Source organism: Macaca mulatta, chromosome 4 (genome assembly GCF_049350105.2).
Source record: "Macaca mulatta isolate MMU2019108-1 chromosome 4, T2T-MMU8v2.0, whole genome shotgun sequence".
Taxonomy (NCBI): Eukaryota; Metazoa; Chordata; class Mammalia; order Primates; family Cercopithecidae; genus Macaca; species Macaca mulatta.
In genome coordinates, this window is record NC_133409.1 from 39234574 (window position 1) to 39262342 (window position 27769).

General features: G+C 44.4%; 1 protein-coding gene across 4 annotated transcripts in view; it reads right to left on the reverse strand.

Moving 5' to 3' along the window:
• Window positions 1–290: 290 nt before the first annotated feature.
• SGK1 (serum/glucocorticoid regulated kinase 1) overlaps window positions 291–27769 on the reverse strand; it is a 153776-nt gene continuing 126297 nt past the window's right edge. Inside the window, exons 1-12 of one of the 4 annotated variants that reach the window (XM_002803888.4) lie at window positions 9002–9252; window positions 5819–5894; window positions 5307–5382; window positions 4750–4854; window positions 4560–4643; window positions 4309–4440; window positions 3945–4057; window positions 3481–3604; window positions 2929–3024; window positions 2362–2517; window positions 2165–2254; window positions 291–1473 (exon numbers count right to left, since the gene is read on the reverse strand). In XM_002803888.4, the coding sequence (XP_002803934.2) occupies window positions 1306–1473; window positions 2165–2254; window positions 2362–2517; window positions 2929–3024; window positions 3481–3604; window positions 3945–4057; window positions 4309–4440; window positions 4560–4643; window positions 4750–4854; window positions 5307–5382; window positions 5819–5894; window positions 9002–9035 (1254 nt within the window). In that variant the 5' untranslated portion in view covers window positions 9036–9252 and the 3' untranslated portion in view covers window positions 291–1305. Of the gene's footprint in view, window positions 1474–2164; window positions 2255–2361; window positions 2518–2928; window positions 3025–3480; window positions 3605–3944; window positions 4058–4308; window positions 4441–4559; window positions 4644–4749; window positions 4855–5306; window positions 5383–5818; window positions 5895–6039; window positions 6170–6877; window positions 7477–9001; window positions 9253–27769 lie in introns of those variants that run through there. The other 3 variants (XM_001102277.5, XM_015137409.3, XM_077999435.1) reach the window with 3 other exon arrangements.

A 27769-nucleotide genomic window follows, 5' to 3' on the forward strand; every position in this document is an offset into this window, starting at 1 on the left:
GGAAGCATTACTTCATAGCCATCCTTGCAAGATGAGTAAATTGCAAAGGATTTCTTTGGATGGATTTATGAATGACAGACACCATAAAATGCTGCTAAAAAGGCCTGGAATCTAGGTTGGCTTTAAGACCATCCTACACTCCCCTGGAGTCAGAAACCACTGCTGTTGGGAGCAAACCACTAAGCTGGAAATTACAGCAGGATTTTCATGGTTTTCAATTTTAAACTAACCCATCATTGCCCCCTTAACCAAAATACACAAAATAATACATGACACAATATATGTAAATATTTTTCAAGGTTTTATTGCAAACCAAAATCAGTTTATCACACACAAAAAAAGTTGTGTGATGGAAGGAGGGAAGGATTGTACATATTATAACCATGTTAATTACAGTACATTAAAATGGTGGTTTACATTACAAATAAGCCTGTAAGTTTAAATATACTAGTGTTATAACCCAATGTACAGACTTTCTTTATACAATACATACAATTATCAGGAATGCAAAAAAAAAACAAAACCATAAATAATGCCCATTTTACAGGTGACATTTTAAACAATGAAAAACACCAACGGCTCTGACTGACAACTGGGGCATTGGTCCATAAAAACCCTTTCTAAAAATAGAAATATTTGTAGCAGCAATGCTTTCTTTAAGCATCTGAATGAGTCATTGCAAGACCATTTCAATAAATTTTAATTATTAACCATATCTTACAAAAAAGTCTACACATAAATTTATCTTCCAAATATGGAAGAAACAAACAATGTCCCACGTTGTAGTGTCCTGCAAGTGTCACATTGATGCTTATAACAAAATCCATCTGTGATCAGGCATACCACACTCACACAACTGTTCACACAGCATATCCACAAGGGAAAATAAAGAACTGAAACACTCTGCAATAGGAAAAGCTTTGGAGCTAACACAATCTCTTCAAAAAAGGCACATTTCATAATATTCATCATCACAGCCTAGAGAGACCTGCAGGAGACCTTTCTTAGAACAGCGTCCGCCTTCTAACGAAACTCCTGCCTCTGTCTAAGGCGGCGCTCTAATGCTCGTTTCAGAGATAGCACCACATTGGAAGGAAGAATAAAAATGAAAACCTCATGAGCTCACTGAGGAGGATGTGCTCTTCAAAAAGCTTCCAGCGAACAGTGTGCAATAAGATTGCTAAGCTTCCAGAGATGTGCAAATTCTCTTGTAACATGTCCTGTCAGCTGGCGGCTCCACCAAAAGGCTAACTAAAACATTCAGAAACACACATAAAACCCTTTAAAACCAAGCCCTAACAGCGTTCAGAGGAAAGAGTCCGTGGGAGGCGCGTAGGAAAAGCCTAGGAAAGCCTCAGCAGCTTCCTTGACGCTGGCTGTGACGAGGATGCTGTCGGGGGACTTGCCGATGGAATTGGGGACAGGCTCTTCAGTAAACTCAGGGTCAAAGTGCCGCAGGTCATTGGGCCCACTCTGTGAGGGGAAGGGAAAAACACGCTTGTCAAGAACTCACACTGGACACAGGACAGGGAAATCCTGACCAGGCTTTACATACCAAGTTTAAGTCTTACATCAACTTCCATAATCACCCATTTCAAGCACAAAATCTCAAAAGGCTACACACAGTTTCAACATAAGAATAACGTGGCCGGGCGCGGTGGCTCAAGCCTGTAATCCCAGCACTTTGGGAGGCCGAGGCGGGCAGATCACAAGGTCAGGAGATCGAGACCACAGTGAAACCCCGTCTCTACTAAAAATTCAAAAAATTAGCCGGGCACGGTGGCGGGCGCCTGTAGTCCCAGCTACTCAGGAGGCTGAGGCAGGAGAATGGCGTGAACCCAGGAGGCGGAGCTTGCAGTGAGCCGAGATCGCGCCACTGCACTCCAGCCTGGGCAACAGCGTGAGACTCCGTCTCAAAAAAAAAAAAAAAAAAAAAAAAAAAATAACGTTCACTTTTTGCCTTTTGATGCTTTTATTGATAAATGTGCTTAAAAATTACGGGAGCCTTGTTGGGACACAAACATGTACTTTTTATGTAGGAAAAATAATGGGTTTACGGAGAAAACATCTGCCAATGTATTCCTTCCAACCCTCCCCCAGACAATCCTGAATTAAAAGGAATGCCCTTTGGGCTTCACTGTACTTAGAAGAGACAGATACTCACCACATTTGGGTTAAAAGGGGGAGTAATCTTCTTATTAATGAGATCATCCCAGTTAATTAGCGAGAAGAAGACATGACTCTTAATCTCCATCTGTTGATAAGAAACCCAAGATTAACTTAGACAGGTGCATTCAATAAGGGCAGGGAGGTCTAGTGCACGTCCCCGCTGGCCCCAGAGAACAGGAACACGTCACTCACAAAGTCATCCTTGGCTCCCAGCCGCTTCGTCCTGTCCTTCTGCAGGAGGCCCTCCAGGAGGTGTCTTGCGGAATTTGTAATATTTGGTTTCAACTGGAGGGGCTTGTTCAGAATGTTGTCGTACATTTCAGCTGTGTTTCGGCTATAAAAAGGAGGCTGAAAGAAGGGGAAATTTACTTTAGGCTTAATTGGAAGTTTTGTATGGCATATATTACCAGCAGAGAAAAAGATGTAAACTGCAATAAATACTAGGCTCGATTTGAGAAGCTCTCCCCACCTCGATGCTTTCTTTTCCTTTGCTATTTAAGTATCTACTTTGCAATGTTAATAAGCGGTAGTTTTTCACCACCACATAGGTTAAGTGTGGTCCTACCTAGTAAAATGTGAAATGCACAAAATAACTAGGTAAGCGATTATTCTTATGACATATAAAATGACCAATATGCCTCTTAGCTGCATTTGATAAGCCTACTGATAAGGGCAAGACACAATGGCCAAGCATGGGCTGTGTGAAGACAATATTGTAGGGAGCAGGTAGTGTTCCATGGTTCCCACAGTGCCACTCACCAGGCCATACAGCATCTCATACAAGACGGCTCCCAGGCACCACCAGTCCACGGTCCTGTCATAAGGCTGCTTATGAAGCACCTCAGGTGCGAGATACTGAAAGACAGACCAGGGAAACAAGAGTTCAGAACGGGTGAAAGCAGGCAATCCCACAACCACACATTTAGTTTGAAAAAGCTGAGAGACCCAGAGCCAGCTTGGAAGACATATATCTTTAGATTCCTTCCTGATAAAACTGCTGGACTTCTTGAGGGTGACTGGCTACCTATGTGTACTAACATTTAGGAAACTGCTGGGCACTCGGTATCTCTTACTTGGGGATTTAGAAAATTTTTATGATGCAGCTCTTACAAACAGCTACTTTTAAGTAAACAACAGAAGGCCTTGGGATTTCTCTTGCTACATCAAACAGCAAATGTATTTTATTTGCACTGAATTGTACTAAGAAATTTCTGAAAGGAGTTTACTCCTCTTAGTACTTTAAGGCATGATTGTACATCTCTCTCCTGGAAGGCGGGGGTAAACCAGGCACCAAACCAAGAGGGCGCCTACCTCCGGCGTGCCACAGAAGGTGGATGTCGTGCTGTTGTGTTCAATGTTCTCCTTGCAGAGTCCGAAGTCGGTAAGGACAATGTGTCCCTGTGAATCTAGCAAAATATTCTCTGGTTTTAAGTCTCTGTAAAAAAGCGAATAGAAAAGTAGTTGCACAAGTTAATTTCACTTCCTAAGGTATCCTCTTAAAGATAATTGCTAAAGGTATTAGAGGCATTTTAGGTTCACTGTAGTTGTATAGTGAAGAAAAAAGGGAGCCTTGTTCTCATCTATTCTGGATTAGGCACAATCCTACTTGGCTGATTCCCCCTTGGCACGAAGTCAAGCCAGGTCACGTGCTAGGGGATCTGGTTTTAGGCAACCAAGTTGCACATAAACACAAATTATTTTAAGGCCCTGTGAAAGAGCCAGTGCTATGTCTCCTTTATACCCAAACAGGTAGCCTTAAGAGCTCTCAGGCTTACCTATAAACGATGTTCAGTGAGTGCAGGTAGCCCAAGGCACTGGCTATTTCAGCAGCATAGAAACGAGCCCGTGGTTCCAGGAAGCAGCGTTCCCTCTGGAGATGGTAGAACAACTGCGAGAGACAGAACAAAGTCAGGCTGGGTTGCAAATGAACTTAATTAGTTTTGACATATACAGCAAAAGAACAACTGCAGGAAGCAGCCCCAAGTAATCTATTAACTATAAACCTGATAGGTTGAAGGAAATGCTAATTCTGGTAACATTCTCCCCACCAAGTATCTTTGAAAACTTTCTTCTCAAACTAAAACAAAGCAGGCTATGCAGAGACACTAAGAGTTGACGTCTTCTATTCCCCCTGCTCACCTCTCCACCATTAATGTAGTCTAGGACAAAGTACAATTTGTCAGCAGTCTGGAAAGAGAAGTGAAGGCCCACCAGGAAAGGGTGTTTCACATTCTTCAGCAGAACATTCCGCTCCGACATAATATGCTTCTCCTAGGAAAATGACAATTCAGATTTAGTGGCATATTTCAACTTGGCACCAAAATTCCAAGATCAAGATTATTCAAGGAGTGTCTACCTCCAATGCCAACCTCATCAAGCACATCTCATACCTCTTTCTTTTTCAGGATTGCTTTCTTCTGTAAAACTTTGACTGCATAGAATACTTCTTCTGCCTTGTGTCTTGCTAGAAGAACCTGAAATTTCAATTTAAAAAAAATCATTTTTCTATCCTTATCCAGGGAGAATGTAAAATGAGGACATGAAGAAAGTGTACCAAAAGATCTTCAGATTCGAAATTACCTTTCCAAAACTGCCCTTCCCAATCACTTTCAAGAAGTGAAAGTCAGATGGTTTAGCATGAGGATTGGACGATGGGCCAAGGTTGATTTGCTGAGAAGGACTTGGCTAGGAAAAAAAGAAAAGGATTTCTCTTAATATCATTGCTTCAAAGGAAGACAGTTATAATATAAACGATGTAGAAGATGTTACATCTACAAATGACTGAGGCAAATGACCATACATCTGTCTATAAACATTCAAAACTACATTTCATCACAAGTCATTTCAAATGAGTATGGAAACTGCACACAATCATGTTGTTTCGGACAGATAAAACTTTTTAATGAAATATGCCTTTTAAAATAATCCACTTTGGAGGTAAAATACGCCCACGAAAAAATAAAATAATACTGACTGAATACTTAAATATTTGTTATCACTTGTTATGCCATAAAGTAATGAAGCATTCCTGCTTTGATACTAAATTCTAGAAATGCTATTTTAAACCATTAAGGCAGGAATACTAACTGACTCCCTTACAGTTCTCCACAGAGGCACTGCACATAGAAAATACTTACTGGAGGAGAAGGGTTGGCATTCATAAGCTCAGGCTCCTGAGGTTGGGAGATTTTCAAGATGGACTGAACTTCAGGGCTGCAGGGAATAAAGGGCACGATTCAGAATCCAGCTCGCCACTAGGGGGCATACCAACATCAAAAGTCGGTTTCTGGCTCTACCGTCTTCTACCCGGATAATTCGGTGTTTAAACTGAAAATACCCCAATATATTACTCAGTTAAAGAAAATAATAAACCCCGTTAAATACAGAAATAAGGATTGTTGCTCATGGAGAAAGGGAGTGAATTCGGCCAACACGAACCATTTATCTTACATCTCCAGTTCAAGCCAAAACAGCAAATTAACTTTAATGTTTAAAATGTGTCTAATATATTAAAATTTAAGGAGAAAAGAGATTCCCACCCCAGAAGAAGTCTTCGCCTTCCCGATAAACGCCGTGATGAGAATGTTTACTGCTGGCAAATTCAAACCAGACTAGTTATTCTTATTTCCTCAAATCCCGTCAAACTTACTGTTTGCATGCATAGGAGTTATTGGCAATCTTCTGAATAAAGTCGTTCAGGCCCATCCTCCTTTGCTTCATGAAAGCTGTGGATTAAGGAGGAGAAATAAAGAAACGTTTAGACGGCTTCATAACGTCCGGAGCCACATACACTAATCTGATGCCGGACTTTCAAAAAATTTCCACTTTGAGTCTCCTGGAGCATAAGTCCCGCCAGATTCCTGCACTCACCGATGAGAATTGCCACCATGCCCCTCATCCTGGAGTAAGTGAGGGTGCCCTTAGCTGCCTCGGTTTTCACCGTCATCACCACCGCGGGGAGACAGGAAGACGTTAGCGCTCGGAGACCGGCTCGGTGTGTGCTGCGCCGGGCCGCGCGCTCGGCCTTATAGGCGAGGCCCCGCCGCGGGGGCGGGGCCTGAGCGACAATGAGAAGCGGCCCCGCCCTTCGCCTCGCCCCTCCCTCCGCCCGGACCGCCTCGCGGTTTGCTGGCAGCGGTGCTGCCTGTGGCGGGCGGTTCTGTCCCCATTGAGAGGGCGAGCCCCGGGCAGGGGCGCGAGGACCGTCCGGGGAGGGCCTGGCGCGGGGCCGTTATCAGCCTCCATCGGCCCCCGAGGCAGAAGAGAGAGGGAACGCGCCAGCGGAGGGCGCGGGGAGGGCCGGAGAGCCCAGGGTAGTTTTCCACCTCTCATTTATTCCGCCGCCCGAGAAAGCCGGGGTCGCAGCGCCGAGGCGCTTCCCGGCGGGTGCGCGGCGGCCACGGTGGCTTCGCTCACTCCCTCCCTGCAGATTCCCTTTCCCCGGCCTGGCGCCGTCCTGCGGCCGGACCCCCACCTCCCTCCCCAGCCCAAGCCGGCGGTGCGCGCCACCCTCTGGGGTTTATCTCTGGGGCGCAGGGCGAAGCGCGCGACCTTGCCTGCCAGGTCCTCCCGTTCCCGCCGCCGGGACCCCGGCTCCCAGAACTCCGACGAAAGCCTGCCCCTGCGGACGAGCCCGCGAGCGGGGCAGGAGCCGAGCCGCTCTGGGGAAGTGAGCCAAGTCCCCAGAGGGGCCGGCGACCGCGCTTACCCAGTCCGCTCAGCAGGAAGGACTCGCTCCTTTTCTGCGCCTCGGCCCTCTTTTTGTGGCGGGGCCGCAGCAGGGACTCGAGCCGGGCCCTGGCCAGCGCGCCCTGCATCTCCCTCATGGGCAGCGGGCAGCGGGCGGCGGGGCGCACGGCAGGCGAGAGCGACCGGCGAGCACTGACGTTTCCTTGAAGGAGCCGCCGTGACTCAGGCCGGGCAAGATTTCCTGCCCCGAGTCCCAAAACAAACAAATGGCCCTTGTGCACGGTCGGGTCGCTTCCGAAAACGCCTTTTTTGTGCTTTTGGCCAAAACCAAGCAAGGCTGAAAAATCCCAGAACTTGGAAGAGGAGGAAGGAAGGAAAGAAAGAGGGAAGGGGGGGAGGGAGAGGTCAGGAATGTGGAGGGGAGGGGGCGGAAATAAAAGTCGTCTCTGCTCTAAAGGAAAAAGTACAATCTGCATTTCACTTTTTTTTTTCTGAAGTAATCTCTGAGAACATTTTGTCCGTTCCGCATGTAATTTTTTTCCTTGCATTTTTAATCTCTGCCATGCCAAGAACACGTGAGGAGGTAACAAGCGAAAGGAGGGGGTAGCTTTGCCCGGAGACCGACCTGGCGTGACCCGGGCATCCTCGATTCCTCTATGGGGCCTGCTTCTCTCCAGCTCTCCCACCTGAAAACCCTGCAGGTCACGATACATGATCTTAAAATCATCCCTACTCCTCCCTGGATTTAACTCAAGGCTGCCCCAGGGCTTGTCTTCGTTTTGCCACCTCGCTCTTTCTCTCGAGTCCCACAGAAACTGTGACTTTATCCTGAAAGATTAGCCGGGTGACCCTGCTGCAGAAGGCAGGGCAGGGAAGGGAGGGAAGCTGGAGGCGGCGGCCCGGGCTCTGCAGAGCAGCGATGCCGGTGCCTTCCAGTAACCCCGCGACTGGGGGATGTCTGGGAGCCGCAGGCTGACCGCCGGCGCGGGGACGTGAGCCAGTGCTGGCTGGGAAGCCGCGAGCGCAGCGATTGGGCCCAGAGCAGGCAGTTACAAGTTACCACTATTCGCAAGGCCAGGTACCTGGCGCTTGCTGTTGCTGTCTGCGGTGGCTGCCCTGCCATGACCTCTTGCTGCCAAGGGCTCTGCCATTTTAAAGTTGCCTACTAGATCTGGCACAGTCCCGAAATACCAGCTGTCAAACCAGGAATAGCATGTGAAACGCCTTTTCCTTGGTCTTGGGCAGGGGTTTGTTTTGCAGGCAAAACCACCCCCACTTGCCCTAAAGTGATCTCTAGTCTCAACTGCTTCTTGGTTTGCTTTGTTGCAACAGTCCCAAACCGAGAGAAGAGAAACACATTCTCTTTCCTGGAGTCTGGCTGGGAACGTTTTCTTAATGCCCACACTTAAAAAAAAGCACTTACTGGGGACGGGCGCAGTGGCTCACACCTGTAATCCCAGCACTTTGGGAGGCCGAGGCAGGTGGATGACGAGGCCAAGAAATCGAGACCATCCTGGCTAACATGGAGAAACCCCGTGTCTACTAAAAATAGAAAAAATTAGCCAGGCGTGGTGGTGTGCGCCTATAGTCCTAGCTACTCGGGATGCTGAGGCAGGAGAATCGCTTGAACCCGGGAGGCGGAGGTTGCTGTGAGCCGAGATCATGCTACTGCACTCCAGCCTGGCAACAGAGCGAGACTCGTCTCAAAAAATAAAAATAAAATAAAATTAAAAAAAGCACTTACTAGTACCTGAAATTGACATGCCAACCTAAAGCAATGTTTAGGCAATTTCAAATCACAGTAACTGGCCTATGTCTGCTTCCTTTTGCACGGAATCGTCATAAAATATGACTTTGTTATTGCCAATGCCACCCATACGTCATGTCCCACCATTCAACTAGCCTAGCTCAGCCTAGCCCTGCTCCCACCTGGTTCCTTCTCCTGTTGAGAGAGCAAATTGTGCTCAGGCTGTCCAGAAACATCAACCTGCACACAGACTTTTGCATGTTTGTTTTCAAACATTAAATTAAGAAATCTACAACCAGAGACCCTCTCCTACACCCCACCTTATGTGCCTTCCCCATGTCAAGTAACCCCAAATCCTCTGAGGCATCTGCAAAATATAGTACTGTAAGTACGAACCTTTCAAAGGGGATTTTATAGCTGCTTCTTTCATTCTTCGGGTTGCCCAAGGATATGCAGGTTGGGGATTACTTCTGGAGGCTGGAGGTAGAGCTCAGTTATGGCTGAAGTAGGCTTCCCTGCTACATGCCTCTGATAAGCTGGAAGCTCTGAGATGACATGAGAGCACGAGCCAGAGGCGGCTATCCCTGTTCTGTTATGAACCCCACTTTATATCAAGGCAATTTAAATACAGGAAGGGAGCAAGCTGCAAAGTTCAACCCTGGGCCATTTATTCTCCCCATTGCAACATCACTCAGAAAATTACAGTCATCAGCGTCCTAGCTTTATTTCACCCCCAGCACGACACACAAGAAATGTAACTTAACTGATTATCCTCACAAATCAGTCCAGAAAAAATTCAAAACACATGCACAGGGTTCATTTTCTCAAAGAGGCTCTGTGGCATGCATTCCGGGAGGAACGTGGAATTCAAGTCGGAAGGCTCTACGCGGAATAGAGAATAGATGCAACCGTATGATTTGTGGTTGGAAAAGAAAGGGAACGTCTGATGTGCTCCTTCCTCCCCTACCCTAATGTTCAGCACTTGGAGACGGATGGTCGGCTAAACTTATCATTTAACCGAGAGAATCAAGTTGTTGAGACTGGCTTTTCTTCCAACCGGATACCTGATGGGTGGAGCAGGCGCCCCCTGTTCTGTCCCAGCAACCTACTAAGACTTCCGAACAGGAAGGTGACACACGGCGGAGGGGTGCTTGGGGGGAGGGGGAGACGGGGGAGCTGTTTGTGACGCGCGCCTGTTAACACTGCACAGGCTTTAGGTTGCCCTGTAGCTGCTATTCAAACGCTTGATCTGTCCTTCCTTCCTGTCGCCAGCCTCTTTCTTTGGTCCAGATAGTCCTCCTACTGGGAGGAATCCGGCCCCTTTCCTCTTACTCCCTGGTGGCCAAGTGGTCAGAGTAGCCTCGCGAACTGTTTGTAAATGCAGCCTAGAGGGCGATCGAGTTCTCTGGGAGAACTTGCTCTGTATACGCGACTTCCCCCACTTGTCTCCTGAGATTCTATTGGTCCAGAGAATTTCTCTACAACGCCTCGTGCAGTCATAGAAAATATAGACGGCTTGATATGAGATAGGCTAATTACTTCCCCCACTCCTCCAAACGAATGGTCTCACATTTATGTCTCGGTGCTGGGAAAACTGCAGTCAAAAACCCTCAAGTGGGAATGATGGACCACGATAAAAAGCTTGCACTGAAACTAAATGTTTCCCAGTGCATGTGCATTTTAATGCTTCAGAAAAATTTTTTTTCACTCTTCGATTTTATTCCCCTATAGTCTGATGGACTATCAATGCTAAAACCTGAGAGCTTCACAAAGATACAACTTTTTTCATTTAACTTTAAAAGGCTTATAAATTACTGATATTTCTCAACATATTAGAGAAAATATTTTGAAAAATATTTTTATAAGGACTTAACCATATTCACTCTTAAGACACTTCTTAAATGTATCAGCTGTAATGTTCATGATTCCCCGTGCATGTTATCTTCCATTGATAACAAGGCAATATAATTGTTTCATATTGTTCAAAGTACCATCAATTATAGAACAATCCTATGCAGAGTTTAAGTTCCCATACTTTTTGATTCATTGTTTGATGCACATACAAATCTTTCCCTGGAACACCCTCAAAACAGCACATAGAAATACCAGAAAACATAATTATTATAATTATAGAAAACATAATTATTACTCTAGAGAGAAACTGAATGGATCAGTTTTTGTTGAAGGTTGTCAGCAAAGCCATGTCTTTTTTTTTTTTTTTTTTTTTTTACAATATTCATCCAACAGAAAATGATGATGACAAATGAGTTTATTCATTATAGCTATGATAGACAAGTCACTAGCAATGGTGGTTATTTAAATGTCTATTTATAGACACAGGTTGTATAGTAATTATTACCTTCCATATTCATAATTGTCAAAATTGACATGCATAAAGATAAGAATGTGATACAGCAGGTAACTAAGATAACACTATCTATAATCATAGTGTTAAAAGTTATTAAAACCCACAAAACTAATTATTTCATTTATGCAGGGCTTATATTTTTTCCAAGACAGAGGGGATAATATTCTACACCCGTTCCTTCTAAAAAGTAAGCCCATAGGAAAATTGATGGGAGGGTAGGAACATGATTTGGTAGTAAATTTTTTATGTCATTCAGGGGATAAATTAAAGAGAAGAAGCCAGTGGGAATCCTTGACATGGGAGGAATGAAAAGCTTTTTTTTTTTTTTTTTGAGATAGAGTTTCACTCTTTCACTCTGTTGTCCAGGCTAGAGTACAGTGGTACAGTCACAGCTCACTGCGGCCTCAACCGCCTGGGCTCAAGTGATCCTCCCACCTCGGATTCCTGAGTAGCTGGGACTACAGGCACATGCCACCATGCCTAGTTAATGTTTTTGTCTTTTGTAGACACATGGTCTCACTGTGTTGCCCAGGCTGGTCTCAAACTCCTGGGCTCAAACGATCCTCCTGCCTCAGCTTCCCAAAGTGCTAGGATTTTAAGTGTGAGCCACTGCACCTCACCTGAGGAATGAGAATCTAGATAGCAAGAGACCAACAGATCTTTCTCAGGCTGAAAACGTACCCATCTCCATCTTGGCAATATTGTCAATGTCTGATTTATTATAATCCAATCAATGATTAAAAACAAAAACAAAAACCAAAAAACCACCAGCTAGAATGCAATATGATAGGTAAGGAATCGTATGTATGTGACAACTTTATTTTTGGTTCTCAGGATTGACCTGGAAAATGGTGTCCAGGGAACTTTCCATATGATTATGGAAAATGATACATTGGTCTGGACAGAAGAGTAAATTGGAAAAATTTGTAAGTCAACATTTAATACTATTGGTAAACTCAAGAGGGCTGTGGTGGCCAGGTGCAGGGGCTCACACCTCTAATCCCAGCACTTTGGGAGGTTGAAGCAGGAGGATCACTTGAGTTTGAAACCAGCCTGGGCAACATAGTGAGACCCTGTCTCTACAAAAAATACAAAAATTATCCTTGCATGGTGGCACACCTGTAGTCCCAGCTATTTGGGAGGCTGAGGTGGGACAATTGCTTGAGCCCAGGATGTTGGAGGTTTCAGTGAGCCAAGATCTTGCCACTGCACTCTAGCTGGGACAACAAAGTGAGATCCTATCTCAAAAAAAAAAAAAAAAAAAAAAGACTGTGGCCTTACTGAAAGCCATATATTATTGACATACCTTTACTGTTAGGCATTTGCATTTTAAAAGGCCACTTTTCAACTCAAAAAAATTAATTTGCAATGATAAAATGTCAAGCATTCAAACAAGAAACAGGTCTGAGAGCTTTGGGGTGAGAGGTCTCTCGCCGTATCTGGCCTGGTCTGCCTCCTCTCCATTCTCTCTAAGGTAAACCTACATGGGCATCTACTTCCCCCATAAGTCCAGCAGCCAGAATCCTTCCTAAGACACACATATTAAAGGTGTAACTGACACGAAGACAATATAAAGGGCTCTCTTTCACCCCCACTTTATTTACAAAGGGCCAATAGTAAATAAGGAGTCTGGATTTCTGGTGGACATCTTTTGTCAAACTAAAGTGAAACCTGAAAGCTTTAATTTGCTCAGTATAAATCTCTCTCCAAGTCTCTCCGACTCCTCCTCTCCTCTCCTTTCCTTTCCCTTTCTTTCTCTTTCTTTCTTCCTTTCTTTCTTTTTTTGTTTGTTTGCTTGTTTTTTTTTTTTTTTTTTTTGAGACGGAGGAGGCTTACTGTGTCGCCCAGGCTGGAGTGCAGTGGCGTGATCTCAGCTCACTGCAGCCTCTGCTTCCCTGGTTCAAGCAATTCTCCCCGCTCAACCTCCTGAGTAGCTGGGATTACAGGCACGTGCCACTATGCCCAGTTAATTTTAGTACTTTTAGTAGAGATGGGGATTCACCATGTTGATCAGACTGGTCTCGAATTCCTGACCTCAAGTGATCCACCCGCCTTAGCCTCCCAAAATGCTGGGATTACAGGCATAAGCTACCACGCCCGGCCCAAGTCTCTCCCATTTCTGAGCCTATAATCAATCTAGAAGGAGGCAACAGAAGCTTGGGCCACCCCTAAGGACTTAAGGACTGTTCCCTGTAAACTCTGCATGCCAGTTGTAACAACAAAAGATACATGTAATAGTAACCAGCAATGGAAAAAACAGTTATGGGGATGTCAGTCTAGTTGGCAACGACTGAGGCTTGCTACCTGTGAGTTTTTTGTTTTATTTTGTTTTTTGAGATGGAGTCTCATTCCATCACCCAGGCTGGAGTGCAGTGGCGCAATCTCGGCTTAATGCAACCTCCGCCTCCCAGGTTCAAGCGATACTCATGCCTCAGCCTTTCAAGTAGCTGGGATTATAGGTACCCGCCACCACACCTGGCTAATTTTTGTATTTTTAGTAGAGACAGGGTTTTACCATGTTGGTCAGGCTGATCTCAAACGCCTGAGCTCAAGTGATGTGCCCTCCTCAGCCTCCCAAAGTGCTGGGACTACAAGTGTGAGCCACCGTGACTAGCCATACCTATGAAATTTTAGACAAGGTATTCTCTAACCCTTAATCTTGTCATCTGTATAGCAGGGAGAGTTATACTTGCCTCATGTAAGTTGTGAAAAAAAATGGAAATAGGCCAGGTGTGGTGGCTTACACCTGTAATCCTAGCACCTTGGGAGGCCAAGGCAGGTGGATCACTTGAGGTCAAGAGTTCGAGACCAGCAGGCCAACATGGTGAAACCCCATCTCTACTAAAAATACAAAAATTAACTGGAAATCCCTTGAACCTGGAAGGCAGAAGTTGCAGTGAGCCGGGATCATGCCACACTGCACTCCAGCCTGGGCAACAGAGCGAGACTCCATCTAAAAAAAAAAGGAAATAAAGAATTTAGTAAAAGCCTCTCTCATGTTGGAATTTTAAGTAGAAAATATGATCTGTGTATATTTGCCAGCCCCACCCTACACACGTCACAAGTACAAACAGAACACTGTCGCACAGTGCAAAGGGTTCCAACGAATCAAAACAATAATACATCAAGCGATTATGGGCTGTGAGTAAGGCACTTACACAGTATGGGACACTTAATCTGCTGGGCCAAGGCGAAGCCTATGTGATAGGAATTCTGTGAAAGGCCTGAACGATTATCCACTTAGTTCTTCCAACCTCCCCCTCCTCCGTTCAGTCTCCCTCACAGACAGTGCTCCTGAATGTGCTGTATCAAGAAACAAAATGCCATGATTACTGAATAAAGACTTGTTTACCAAGTGTTTGCAGCAAAGACTGAAGTTTAGCGTGAAAAAGTAGAAAGCAAACCAAAACTAACTCAAGAAAGTTTGTGCTTGCTCAAGGAAACAACAGAAGGCAAATACAGAAATACAGACCTATTGAGAGGGTGGAGGGAGTCATTGAAAGAAGATCAGAGGCCAGTCAGTGCTTATTGTGCTTTTTCTAGGTCAATAAGCTTATCCTGCAGGAATGAGAAGAGGAACAAGATCCAACTGAGCCTGGCCTCTGTTAATTTTAGTCATTCAGATCTCTGTGGCGCACCTCTTTCATGTATTGATTTATTGTATTGATATATGTTGATGAACATATTTTGGGGTTACATGGTATTTTGAAACATGTATACAATGTGTAATGATGAAATTAGGATAATTGGGATATTCGTCATCTCAAACATCTCAAACATTTATCTTTTCTTTGTGTTGAGAACATGCCAATTCTTCCCTTTTAACTATTTTGAAATATACAATAAATTATTGTTAACTCTAATTTCCCTAGTGCCATATAGAACACTAGAACTTATTCCATCTATCTGGCTGTATTTTGTACCCAGTAATGTGAATGGGTTCTTGACAGGCCTTGTGTTAAGCCCTGGATCTAACACGGATGTCATGATGGGCGGTGTTGCTGTACTCAGGGATGGCGTGGTCTATATTTTGTAAAACGTAACTGCACGTTCCCAAAAGCAAAGGTGAGCTTACAGACATTTCTAATCAGGCCCAGCTATGCCTTAATGTCATTAAAGTACAGCCTTGGGCATGTTTGATCATTTAGATTATCTAGTTTTTCAAGTGAGGAATGTACTGGAACGTCTTCTGCAGCTCTGATATTGTACAGTTCTATGATGTCTGGGAGAAAATAAACCCAGAAGGAACTTCTGGAGGCCCAGACTACTCTCCTGGCGTGTTTTCCTATAATAATGCCCCACACCCAGCTGATGCTTTAGAATAACCTGTCCCTACCCCCCACCCCAGGCATTGGATCCCTCAGTCAGGAATTTGTGTGTTTAGTTATTTAAATCTCAGGTGTTTCTCTGGACCTTGAGTTCCTTGAAGGTCAGGCAGCACAATTTGTGTCTCTCACCTGCCTAACATTCTCTAATCAGGTCGCTGCCTGCCCCTCTGACCTCTCCTCCTACCTTCCCCCTCCCTCCAGGTTTGCACCACTGTGGTGCTCTCTGTTCCCTTTGCAGGCGAAGCCAGTGTCTGCCCAAGGGACTTCGCCTTTGCTGTGCCCTTCACCTGGAATGCTTTCCTCCTCATGCTCACATAGCTGGCTCCTTCTTGTCATTCGGATCTCCCAGTAAATATCTTATAGGCTGGGAGTAGTAGCTCATGCCTGTAATCCCAGAAATTTGGGAGGCCAAGGCGGGCAGATCACGAGGTCAGGAGATCAAGACCATCTTGGCCAACATGGTGAAACCCCGTCTCTACTTAAAAAAAAAAAAAATACAAAAATTAGCTGGGCGTGGCGGCGTGCGCCTGTAGTCCCAGCTACTTGGGAGGCTGAGGCAGGAGAATTGCTTGAACCCGGGAGGTGGAGGCTGCAGTGAGCTGAGATCACATCACTGCACTCCAGCCTGGACGACAGAGTGAGACTCTGTCTCAAAAAAAAAAAAAAAAAAAAAATCACATTGACACGGTGGACCATGGACCAAAAGTAGCCAGTAGCTGGCCATTCTTCGTCATTTACTCTGTTTCAATTATCTGCATATTAGTTTTATTATGTGACTTTTTCTGCGTTTATTATTGATTTACCCAACTAGAAAGTAGTCTCTGTGAGGTAGGGATATCACGTTTGTTTGTTTAAGAGGGTCTTGCTCTGTCCCTCAGTCTGGAGTGCAGTGGTGCAATCATGGCTCACCGCAACCTCCGCTTCCTAGACTCAAGCAATCTTCCCACCTCAGCCTCTCTAGTAGATGGGACCACGGGTGTGTGCCATATTTGTATTATCTGCAAAGATGAGGTCTTGCTGTGTTAGCCAGGCTGGTCTCAAACTCCTGGGCACAAGTGATCCGCCCGCCTAAGCCTCCCAAAGTGCTGGGATTATAGGCGTAAGCCACTGCCCCTAGCCAGAATAATTATCTACATTATTTGCCACATCATCCCGGGTGCCCAGGAGAGGGCCTAGCCCACAGGAAGTTCTTGAGAAATAAAATGCTTTCATAATGGTTTACATTAAACCCTCTCTATGGATGACATCATATGAATTTGCCTTATAGAAAAGTATGCCATTGTAACCTGTTTGACTCTTGTCATCCAATCAACTTTCCTCAAGAACTTCAGAATCTTTCCTCCTGCCAGGGGACGACACGGTCACCTCACAGAGTGTTTTCTTCCTGTCTTGCAGTCATGAAGTTCTCTATCATTTTTGTATTGCCAGAAAGTCTGAATGAACATTTAGCCCAAACCCCTTCTACTTTATATCCCTTTATATCCTCTCAAAATAGCCTTCTCTACACAACGATAAGGACTTGATAAAAGGGTCCCTATTGTGCAGCCCCTGTCCGGACAAAGTAATTTTTTTTTTTTTTTTTTTTTAGACGGAGTCTTGCTCTGTCGCCCAAGCTGGAGTGCAGTGGCCGGATCTCAGCTCACTGCAAGCTCTGCCTCCCGGGTTTACGCCATTCTCCTGCCTCAGCCTCCCGAGTAGCTGGGACTACAGGCGCCCGCCACCTCGCCCGGCTAGTTTTTTTTTTGTATTTTTTAGTAGAGATGGGGTTTCACCGTGTTCGCCAGGATGGTCTCGATCTCCTGACCTCGTGATCCGCCCGCCTCGGCCTCCCAAAGTGCTGGGATTACAGGCTTGAGCCACCGCGCCCGGCCCGGACAAAGTAATTTTAAAGCCATAGCAGAATGGCCATCAGGTTGTCAGAAATGACAAAAGCCACAGCACATGTGGAAGTGGTGCAAATGCTTAGTGCCAAGTTAAGATACAAAACTACACTTTCATATCTCTATGATTACGTGTGTGTGTGTGTGTGTGTGTGTGTGTGTGTGTGTGTGTGTGTATGTATTACGGTTTTCCAGAGAATAAAACCAATAGGATATATCTAGAGAGAGAGAGAGAAAGAGATGGAGAAAGAGAAGAGAGGAGATTTATTAGGGGAATTGGCTCATACAATTATGTAAGCTGATAAATCCCATGGCAGGCTGTCTGCAAGCTGGAGACCCTGGGATGCCACTAGCATGGCTCAGTCCAAGTCTGAAGACCTGAGAATCTGGGGGCTGCTGGTGTAAGTCCTAGCGTCCAAAGGCCAAAGGCTGGAGAACCTGATGTCTGAAGGCTGGAGAAGAAGCATGTATCCCAGCTCCGGGAGAGTGAGTAACCTACCTGTGGTTCTATCTAGGCCCCCAGGCGACTAGACACTACCCCCCTCACCTACCTGCCCCCACATTAGTGGGGGCGGGTCTTTTCTACTTAGTCCACTGAGACTCATGCATCAATCTCCTTTAGAGGTGCCCTCAAGGCCACACCCCAAAATAATGCTTTGCCAGTTTTCTACGTATTCCTTAATCCAGTCAAGTTGACACTTAAAATTAACCATCACAAGTTCTCCCCTTTCAACTTGGCAGCCATACACACCTCTTTGTGTCACACTTAATCTCCAAATAAAGACAATAGCAAAGTGATAATTCCACCTAATATAATGCACCTGTTCTGTGTACAACAGAAAACATTCTAGTCCCTTCCCCAGAAGACAAGGTAAAGTCCTTGGGTGATGTTTACTCTTCTGCTGATATCCCATAACTTAAATACTATGATATAAAATTAACAATACTTAAATACTGACATAAAGTCAATAAATCTTGTAGATACTGATATAAAGTCAATAAATGTTGTGTTACATGATACAGAAATAAGAGAAGAATGAAAACAAAGATATTAATATATGTACATAGACGCACAAACATATTCTTAACAAAACAGGGAGGAAATACTTATCACAGTTACAGTGCTTATTTCTGCGACTGGTCACCTGGTCATAGCTGGTATTTATAACTACCTTCCTTTACTACTCATTCTATATTCCCTTTACCTTCAACAAGAACCTCAGTTGATTGTGGTTGTTTATGTGGCAGGTGACTCAAACCGACTTCTGAAGAGTATTGGCCATTCACAGTCTTACTTGGATTGAGTTGTTGTAATTTCTCATTGACCTTAATCACAGGACATGGTAATACTAAGGGACATCCTAAGGGATCTCCTGTATTTCAGACATACACTTCTGTTTTGTTTTGTTTTGTTTTGAGACGGACTCTCACTCTGTCGCCCAGGTTGGAGTGCATTGGTGCGATCTCAGCTCACTGCAACCTCTGCCTCCTGGCTTCAAGCAATTCTCTTGCCTCAGCCTCCTGAGTAGCTGGGATTACAGGCACCCACCACTATGCCCGGCTAATTTTTGTATTTTAATAGAGACAGGGTTTCAGTATGCACGTCAAGCTGGTCTCGAACTCCTAACCTCAAATGACCCGCTCATCTCGGCCTCCCAAAATGCTGGGATTACAGGCGTGAGCCACCACGCCTGGCAGACATGCACTTATTTATCTCCATTGTGGAATAGTAGTCCAATTTCTCCCTAGTATTTTGTATCAGTTACTCCAGCCAACATCATAACTCCCTTCTTAGCTTTTTGATTCAGAGGCATGAGGATCCCAAAGTGGCTGGGTGGTAGTCTTAACTTTCAGTTCAATGGAATCATTGTTGTGTCTCCGGAAGCACTCCTCCCTCTGGAACTAAGACCTCCAGGCCTGCAGATCATAAAGTCATGGGAACAGAAAGCAAAAATGTTTCCAATGGGTCACTAGGGGGAATAGTGAGTGGTGCCACTCCCATTTCCACCCCTTCCACCCCTTCCATTTCTGGACCTGTGGATCCTGGCTATGGGAGAAGCAGCACCATATGCTGGATGTTGATTCAAAGCATATACAACTTTCTGAAGAACCTTGCACCAGCCATGCAAAAAATCGTCACTGTAACTTCCAAAGGTCATTACACCATTCATTCTATTAACCCAGCTGCCCCAGGATGATGGGAAACATGGTTAAGACCAGTGAATTCCAGGAGCATGGGCCCATTGCTGCATCTCTTTGGCTATAAAATGTATTCCTTGATCAGAAGCAGTGCTGTGTCTGTGTGGAATACCATGACAGGGGATAGGGCATTCTGGGAGTCCATGGACGGTAGTTGTGGCAGAAGCATTGTGTTCAAGGAAGGCAAATCCATATTCAGATTAAGTGTCTATTGCAGTAAGGATAAAACACTGCTTCTTCCATGATGGAAGCTGTCCAATATAATCAACCTGCGACCAGGTGCCTGGCAGATCACCCTGGGGAAATGTGCCATATCAGAGGCTCAGTGTTCATTTCTGTTGCTGGCAGATTGGGCACTCAGCAGTGGCTGTAGCCAGGTTGGCCTTAGTGAGTGGACGTCCATGTTGCTGAGTCCATGCATAACCTCCATCCTTGCCACCATGGCTACTTTGCTTATGAGTTCACTGGATGCAAGGGTGGTTGGGGAAAGGGGCTGTCTGGTATCCACAGAATGGGTCATCTTACCACTTGATTGTTAAAATACCCCTCTATTGAGGTCACCCTTTGCTGAGAATTCATGTGGACACAAATATCTTTACCTTTTATTTTTGCTCATTCAGAGAGGTCTATTCACAGATCACTTCCCCATATTTCTTTGTCACCAATTTTCCAATCATGTTCCAGCCAAACTATTGGCCACAGCCCATAAATTGGTATATAATTGCATATCTGGTCATTTCTCCTTAGAAGCAAAATGAACAACCAGGTGCTCGAAGTTCTGCTCACTGTGCGGATATCTTTTCAGCACTGTCCTTCAGGGACCTGCCAGAAAGAGACCATAGTGCTGCAGCTGTCCACTTGTGTGATGTTGTGATTTTATATATACAGATATATACATGTATGATAGCATCAGTTACTCAGCGGTGTTACCCATGGCACGAGGGTGTGACACACAGGCTTCACCTCACACAGAGAAAAGAAAACAATAATTCACCAACTTCATACTAAGAAATAAACACTAAGATTTTGATTTCCTGCGGATTCCATGCCTTCATTTTCTGTTTTCTTAGCACACAGTAGATTTCAGAGCCACCATGCCCAGCCAACTTTTTTTTTTTTTTTTTTTTTTTTTTGAGTAAGGGTCTTGCTTTGTCACCCAGGCTGAAGTGCAGTGGTGTGATCATGGCTCACTGCAGCCTCAACCTCCTGGACTCAAGTCATCCTCCCACTTCAGCCTCCTGAGTATCTGGGGCTACAGGCACATGCCACCATGCCTAGCAATTTTTTTTTTTTTTTTGAGACAGGGGTTCCCTATGTTGCCCAGGCTGGTCTCAAGCTCCTGGGCTCAAGGGATCCTCCCACCTTGGTCTCCCAAAGTGCTAGGATACTAGGTGTGAGCCTCTCACGCAACCAGACATTTTTTTTTTTTTTACAGACACTTTTTATAAAACTATTTGTTTCTGAGTTGTGATTATAGAATCCCTTTAACAAATAAGATTAGTTATCCCCTAAAGGATTGTTTGATGGTTTGGGGTCAAGCATTTCAGATACTGCATATTAACTACCTCTGTTATACAGGTGTGTGTGTGTATGTATGTATATATAAATATACACATATATTTTTGTGTGTCTGATAACACCAACTTTGTTCCCTAATCATCATTTCACAAAAGATACAAATGGAATCTAAAAGAATGAAAATTAGCTTTTGTATAAGACCACAAGAAAATTACACAGAAGAAATGAAACAGATGTGAGCAAAAGATGGGAATCATATATAATGTCTAACCTTATAAACTACATAAACATGGTTACTTCAAGAAGCTACTACTATATTACTTATTATTTGTTTATACAATTTTGCTTAAAATTATATTGTATTCTCTACTTATTTAGAGCAAATGATTGTGCCAAATAGATAAGACTGTTTCCATCAATTAGTATCTATAATTATTCTATTTCACAACTCATAAAGTGTTGCTTAAAAATCTAATTCCTTAGAACACAAGCACAGATCATCACAATAGACCTAGTTAAAGTTCATTTTTCAAATCATGTTGTTTATACACCTTATATACTAACATAAATCCAGTTTAGCAAGGCATTTAGTAAGCCCTGACTTTACTTTTTAAAAGCAAAAGTATTCTCTTTTCTCCCTTTACCACATTGTAAGTACTGTTTTTTGGGGGGTTTTCTTTTGTTGTTGTTGTTGTTTTGTTTTTTTGAGACGGAGTCTCACTCTGTTACCCTGGCTGGAGTGCAATGGCACCATCTCAGCTCACTGCAACCTCCACCTCCTGGATTCAAGTGATTCTCCTGCCTCAGCCTCCTGAGTAGCTGGGATTACAGGTATGTGCCACCAACTCTGGCTAATTTTTGTAATTTTAGTAGAGACATAGTTTCACCATGTTGGCCAGGCTGGTCTCAAACTCCTGACCTCAAGTGGATCTGCCCGCCTTGGCCTCCCAAAGTGCTGGGATTACAGGCGTGAGCCACTGCACCTGGCTCTAAGTACTGTTTTTATATCTACAATCTGCTCCTATATTCATAACTGATGGTCAATTGCCTTTTGACTTTTCATTCTATAGTGGCAAGAAAAACAAGCAAAGAGCAGAAATGGGGCCCTGTCATACATTGTTTCTTTCTTTTTCTCCTTTCCTTTCTCCTTTCTCCTTTCTCCTTTCTCCTTTCCTTTCCATAGAGTCTGACTGTATCACCCAGGCTGGAGTGCAGTGGCATGATCTCAGCTCACTGCAAATTCCGCCTCCCGGGTTCAAGCAATTCCTCTGCCTCAGCCTCCCAAGTAGCTGGGATTACAGGTGCGCACCACCAGGCACAGCTAATTTTTGTATTTTTAGTAGAGACGGGGTTTCACCATGTTGGCTACACTGGTCTTGAACTCCTGGCCTCAAGTAATCCACCCACCTCAACCTCCCAAAGTACTGGGATCACAGGTGTGAGCCACCACGCCCAGCCTCCTGGCATACGCAGTTTGTAATCCCCTTGTCACTGTTCTTTTCCCACCTCCCATTATCTTTTCTTAGGACTTTGATTTTCTTGAGGATTATAGGTTTTTAAAAGGTTGAAAGGGACCTTGTAAAATCCCTCAGGACTGCTATTCCTTATCTATCTCTTCTTAAAAATAATATTAAAGAATTAAAATTAATATTACATACATTACAAATATTAGAAAGTACATTTACATAAGATGTGAAAGAGGCACACGATGGTAACAGACAAACTAGACTTAGCTAGATTACTTCCAGGAATAATAGTAAGTGTCTAAAACAGGTTGCCTTGTTAGAACATGATACTACTGAATCTGTGTGCTTATCTTCCTCATATGTGCCAATTATGTTTTTCTCGAAGAGCAATCCTTTCTAATTTTCGCAGACTGCTTTCTGATCATTTGTCTCCCAAAGAGATTGGGTAAAAGCATGTGGCTTTATTTTCGCCATTTCTAAAAATAACTCAACAACTATGCTGTGCACTGCTCACCTTAGCACTATTGTATTCACGTGTTCATGTGTATAAAGGACAGTTCATAGTCAGCACATTCAATGCTTTTCTCCCTCTTTGTTTCAAAGTTCAAAGTTATTGTCTACATGAAAGTAGGCTGGGCGCGGTGGCTCAAGCCTGTAATCCCAGCACTTTGGGAGGCCGAGGTGGGAGGATCACGAGGCCAGGAGATCGAGACCATCCTGGCTAACGCAGTGAAACCCTATCTCTACTAAAAATACAAAAAACTAGCCGGGCGAGGTGGCGGCGCCTGTAGTCCCAGCTACTCGGGACGCTGAGGCAGGAGAATGGCGGGAACCTGCGAGGCGGAGCTTGCAGTGAGTTGAGATCGTGCCACCGCACTCCAGCCTGGGCGACAGAGCGAGACTCCGTCTCAAAAAAAAAAAAAAAAAGAAAGTTGGGGTATTTCACCACCAGCCTCATTTTATGCTATTCATAAAATCATGAGCACACTTTACCAAGGGCAAAAAAATCTTAGGAAACAGAAACATCTCCCTTCCCCCATACAATATTCCTGACAACCATTTATTAAGGTCTTCAATCTTTCACTGGAATCACCTCTACTTCCCCAACCATCTCTACCACTGTCAACTAGCATCGATTGTTAAAGTTCTTCCTTAGGCTGTGATCAAATATCCTCAGGAAAGTTTTTTAAGGAGTAGCTCTACTGCACATTCTCAAGGCAGATGCTACAGTGGGGCGAAGGACATACTTATCAGCGAAATGAACATGTCCTCTTTAAGTTCCACAGTGAAGTCCACATATTATCATAGCTGACATTACTTGAATGATTATACTAAGTGGCAGACACTTGGTGTTTTTTTTTTTTTTTTTGAGATGAAGTCTCTCTCTGTTGCCCAGGCTGGAGTGCAGTGGCATGATCTTGGCTCACTGCAACCTCTGCCTCCTGGGTTTAAGGGATTCTCCTGCCTCAGCCTCCTGAGTAGCTGTGATTACAGGCGTGCGCCACCACACCTAGCTAATTTTTGTACTTTTTTAGTAGAGAAGGGGGTTTCACCATATTGGCCAGGCTGGTCTCGAACTCCTGACCTCGTGATCTGCCTGCTTTGGCCTCCCAAAGTGCTGGGATTACAGGTGTGAGCCACCGTGCCAGGCCCCTAGTGTTTTTTTTCAAATGCAATTTCTTATTCAATCCTCATAATGATCCTTTGAAAAATGTTTACTATCTATCTATATATATAGATAGATTTTTTTTTTTTTTGAGACAGTCTTGCTCTGTCGCCCAGGCTGGAGTGCAGTGGCGTGATCTCGGATCACTGCAAGCTCCACCTCCCGGGTTCACGCCATTCTTCTGGCTCAGCCTCCCCAGTAGCTGGGACTACAGGCGCCCGTCACCACGCCCGGCTAACTTTTTCTACTTTTAGTAGAGACGGGGTTTCACCGTGTTAGCCAGGATGGTCTCGATCTCCTGACCTCGTGATCCACCTGCCTCGGCCTGCCAAAGTGGAGGGATTACAGGCGTCAGCCACTGCGCCCAGCCTATCTTTTTATATATTTTTAAGATCTGTGGCTTAAACAAATAAACATTACTTGGAGATGTGACACAGCTAGACAATAAAACCAGAATGCAATTCTAGGTGTTTCTGATATCAAAAACCTTGTTTTTTTGTTTTTTTGTTTTTTTTTTTTTACATAGTCTCTGTTGCCCAGGCTGGAGTGCAGTGGTGAAATCTTGGCCCACTGCAACCTCCACCTCTCAGGTTCAAGCAATTCTCCTGCCTCAGCCTCCCGAGTAGCTGGGATTACAGGCACACACCACCACCACGCCTGGCTAATTTTTGTATTTTTAGTGGAGACAGGGTTTCACCATGTTAGTCAGGCTGGTCTCAAACTCCTGACCTCAGGTGATCCACCCGCCTATGCATCCCAAAGTTCTGGGATTACAGGTGTGACCACGCCCAGCCAAAAATCCTGTTTTTAATCGGTGAAATAATCTTCATCCTTACCTGTTGTAAATAACAGCTCATCACGTATTTGTAGGGAACTACTATCTTTTTTTTAATTTTTATCTTTTGAGACAAGGGTCTCACTCTGTCACCCAGGCTGGAGTACAGTGGCACAATCACAGCTCACTGCAGCCTCGACCTCCTGGGCTTAAGCAGTCCTCCCACCTCAGCCTCCCAAGTAGCTGGGACCGCAGGCATACACCTAATGCTAATTTGTGTATTTTTTGTAGAAATGGGGTATCACCAGGCTGGCCAGGCTGGTGTTGAACTCCTGAGTTTAAGCAACCCGTCTGCTTCAGCCTCTCAAAGTGCTGGGATCACAGGCATGAGCTATTGCGCCTGGCTAACTGTAGGTGAAAACTTGCCTCCTTCTCCATAGAACCTAGCAAAGTGCTGGGCTGAAACGAAGACAATGTATCTCACGCCTATAAAACAAACCTTGTATTTGTCTAATTTCCTCCCTATCTCAGCTCTCTCTGCCTACTGGCAAGATCACATTGCAGTTTGAATCTCATCTTCTACTAACTGCACTTTCCTTAAACACTGTTGTCCACATTTAAGCTAGTGAATTTTCATGTCATAGTTCCACTCTTGTCTTTTTGAAGCATTGAAAAGAGAATTGGAAAAGTTTGCAAGAGAACTGACTTAGGAGTTCTGTTTCAGCACTTATGATTCAACATTTAGTTTTAGGCAAAGTACTTAACTTCTTCAAGTATCCTCAGGGTTAACACATATTTCACTAATTTCACAGGTTGATTGGAAAGATCAGAAGAAATTACTTTTGGGAGAATAGTTTGAAAACTCAAGTGGGTTATGTAACTTAATACCCACAAGAACATCACAGCTTAACTATTAATACAAAGTTTTCCTCTAAAAGACACATTTTTTTCTTTTTTTTTTGAGACAGGGCCTTGCTTTGTCCACCAGGCTAGAATGCAGTGGCACTATCTCAGCTCACTGTAACCTCCACCTCCCAGGTTCAAGTCGTGCTTCAGCCTCCAGAGTAGCTGGGACTACAGGCATGCGCCACCACGCCTGGCTGATTTTTTTTTTTTTTTTTTTTTGAGACAGAGTCTCGCTCTGTTGCCAGGCTGGAGTGCAGTGGTGCGACCTTGGCTCACTGAAACCTCCACCTCCCGGATTCAAGGGATTCTCCTGCCTCAGCCTCCAGAGTAGCTGGGACAGGAGCTCGCCACCATGCCCAGCTAATTTTTGTATTTTTAGTAGAGACGGGGTTTCACCGTGTTGGCCAGAATGGTCTCTGTCTCCTGACCTCGTGATCCGCCCGCCTTGGCCTCCCAAAGTGCTGGGATTACAGGCGTGAGCCATCTCGCCTGGCCCTGATTTTTATATATTTTTATAGAGATGGGTTTTTGCCATGTTGGCCAGGCTGGTCTCCAATTCCTGACCTCAAGTGATCCACCTGCCTCAGCCTCCCAAAGTGCTGGGATTACAGGCGTGGGCTACCACGCCGGTCCTAAGAGCCACAATTTTAATCAGTGGGAAATGCTGACTGCCACGCTCATTTCTGAAGAGGAAAGGTCAGGATTTCATGAGCTGCATTGTTCATTGACATCTACTTTAATGACTCCAGCCCAGCCTGAACTCATCTTTTTTTGCATTTTCTTTTTACTGTCAATTCACACCTTAACAAAATAAAGGAGTTATAGAGTAAGAGAGAATCTTAGAGTTGATTCACTACAATCAACTCTCATGAATTTGCTGGGGGCCCTCTGCTCTAAAATATAATACTATTCTTGCCTCTGGCATCCCTGGTTTTACCTTCATCTCCCTACCTCCATCCCACCTCCATCCCTCCTACCCCTATTCTTCTGAGTGCAGTGGCACGATCTTGGCTCACTGCAACTTCTGCCTCCCAGGTTCAAGCAATTCCCCCACCTCAGCCTCCCGAGTAGCTGGGATTACAGGCATGTACCACCATGCCTGGCTAATTTTTGTGCTTTTGTATTTTCACCATGTTGGCCAGGCTGGCCTGAAACTCGACCTCAAATGACCTACCTGCCTTGGCCTCCCAAAGTGCTGGGATTACAGGCGGGAGCCACCGCACCCTCCTTGTCCACCCACTATTCTTAACCCCTACCCCTCACCTGTACTTCTTTGAGGGCCATTTCATTCCTGGAATAGCCTGTTTTCATTATTAGTTATGGGCCTATTTTCCTTACTATGTACAATTTTAGAGTCATAAAATAATTTTTCTTCGAATGTTAAACATTGTGTTTATATTTAACCAAATAAAACACTTGTTATTAAGGGCATATGTTCAAAAACCTTCTTTTCCATTTATTTTCTCTAAGTCAGGCATATAAGCTGATATCATGTCTTACATATTTTAAACTACATTTGACCTGAAGTCACCTCTGTTCCTCTGTTCTCTACCTGACTGCAACTTAGCTTAGTATGTCCACAAGCTGAAAAGCTAATTTAGGAGTACATTATAAGTCCTCACTAAAAATGGTTGCTGGGTTCTTAGATATTGTACCTTTAAGTGAAATAAAGTATAAGGAAACCAATTCCACCACAAGCTAATTGATATAAAGAGGAATTAACTTCCTATGGCATACTTGTGGACATAAAAACATCACATCACTTCTAAATAAAGACCAAAACACTTCGAATACTAAACATTGAAATAAATTCCCAGTCTCGCCCAGGTGATCTCATCTCAGCCTCCCAAGTAGCTGGGACCACAGGGATCTTCTCCCATTGTTTTTGTTCCAACCCACTTCCAATTTGTTTCCACAGTACTTAAGAGTGAGTTGCTGTTTTCTTCTTTGTTCTGTTCTCTTTTTATTTTCTTATGTTCCTTCCTGCACACTGAAGTTGCTGTTGTTTTGTATTTTCTTTTTTTGCTTTTTTTGAGTGAGGTCTTCTCACTCAGTCAC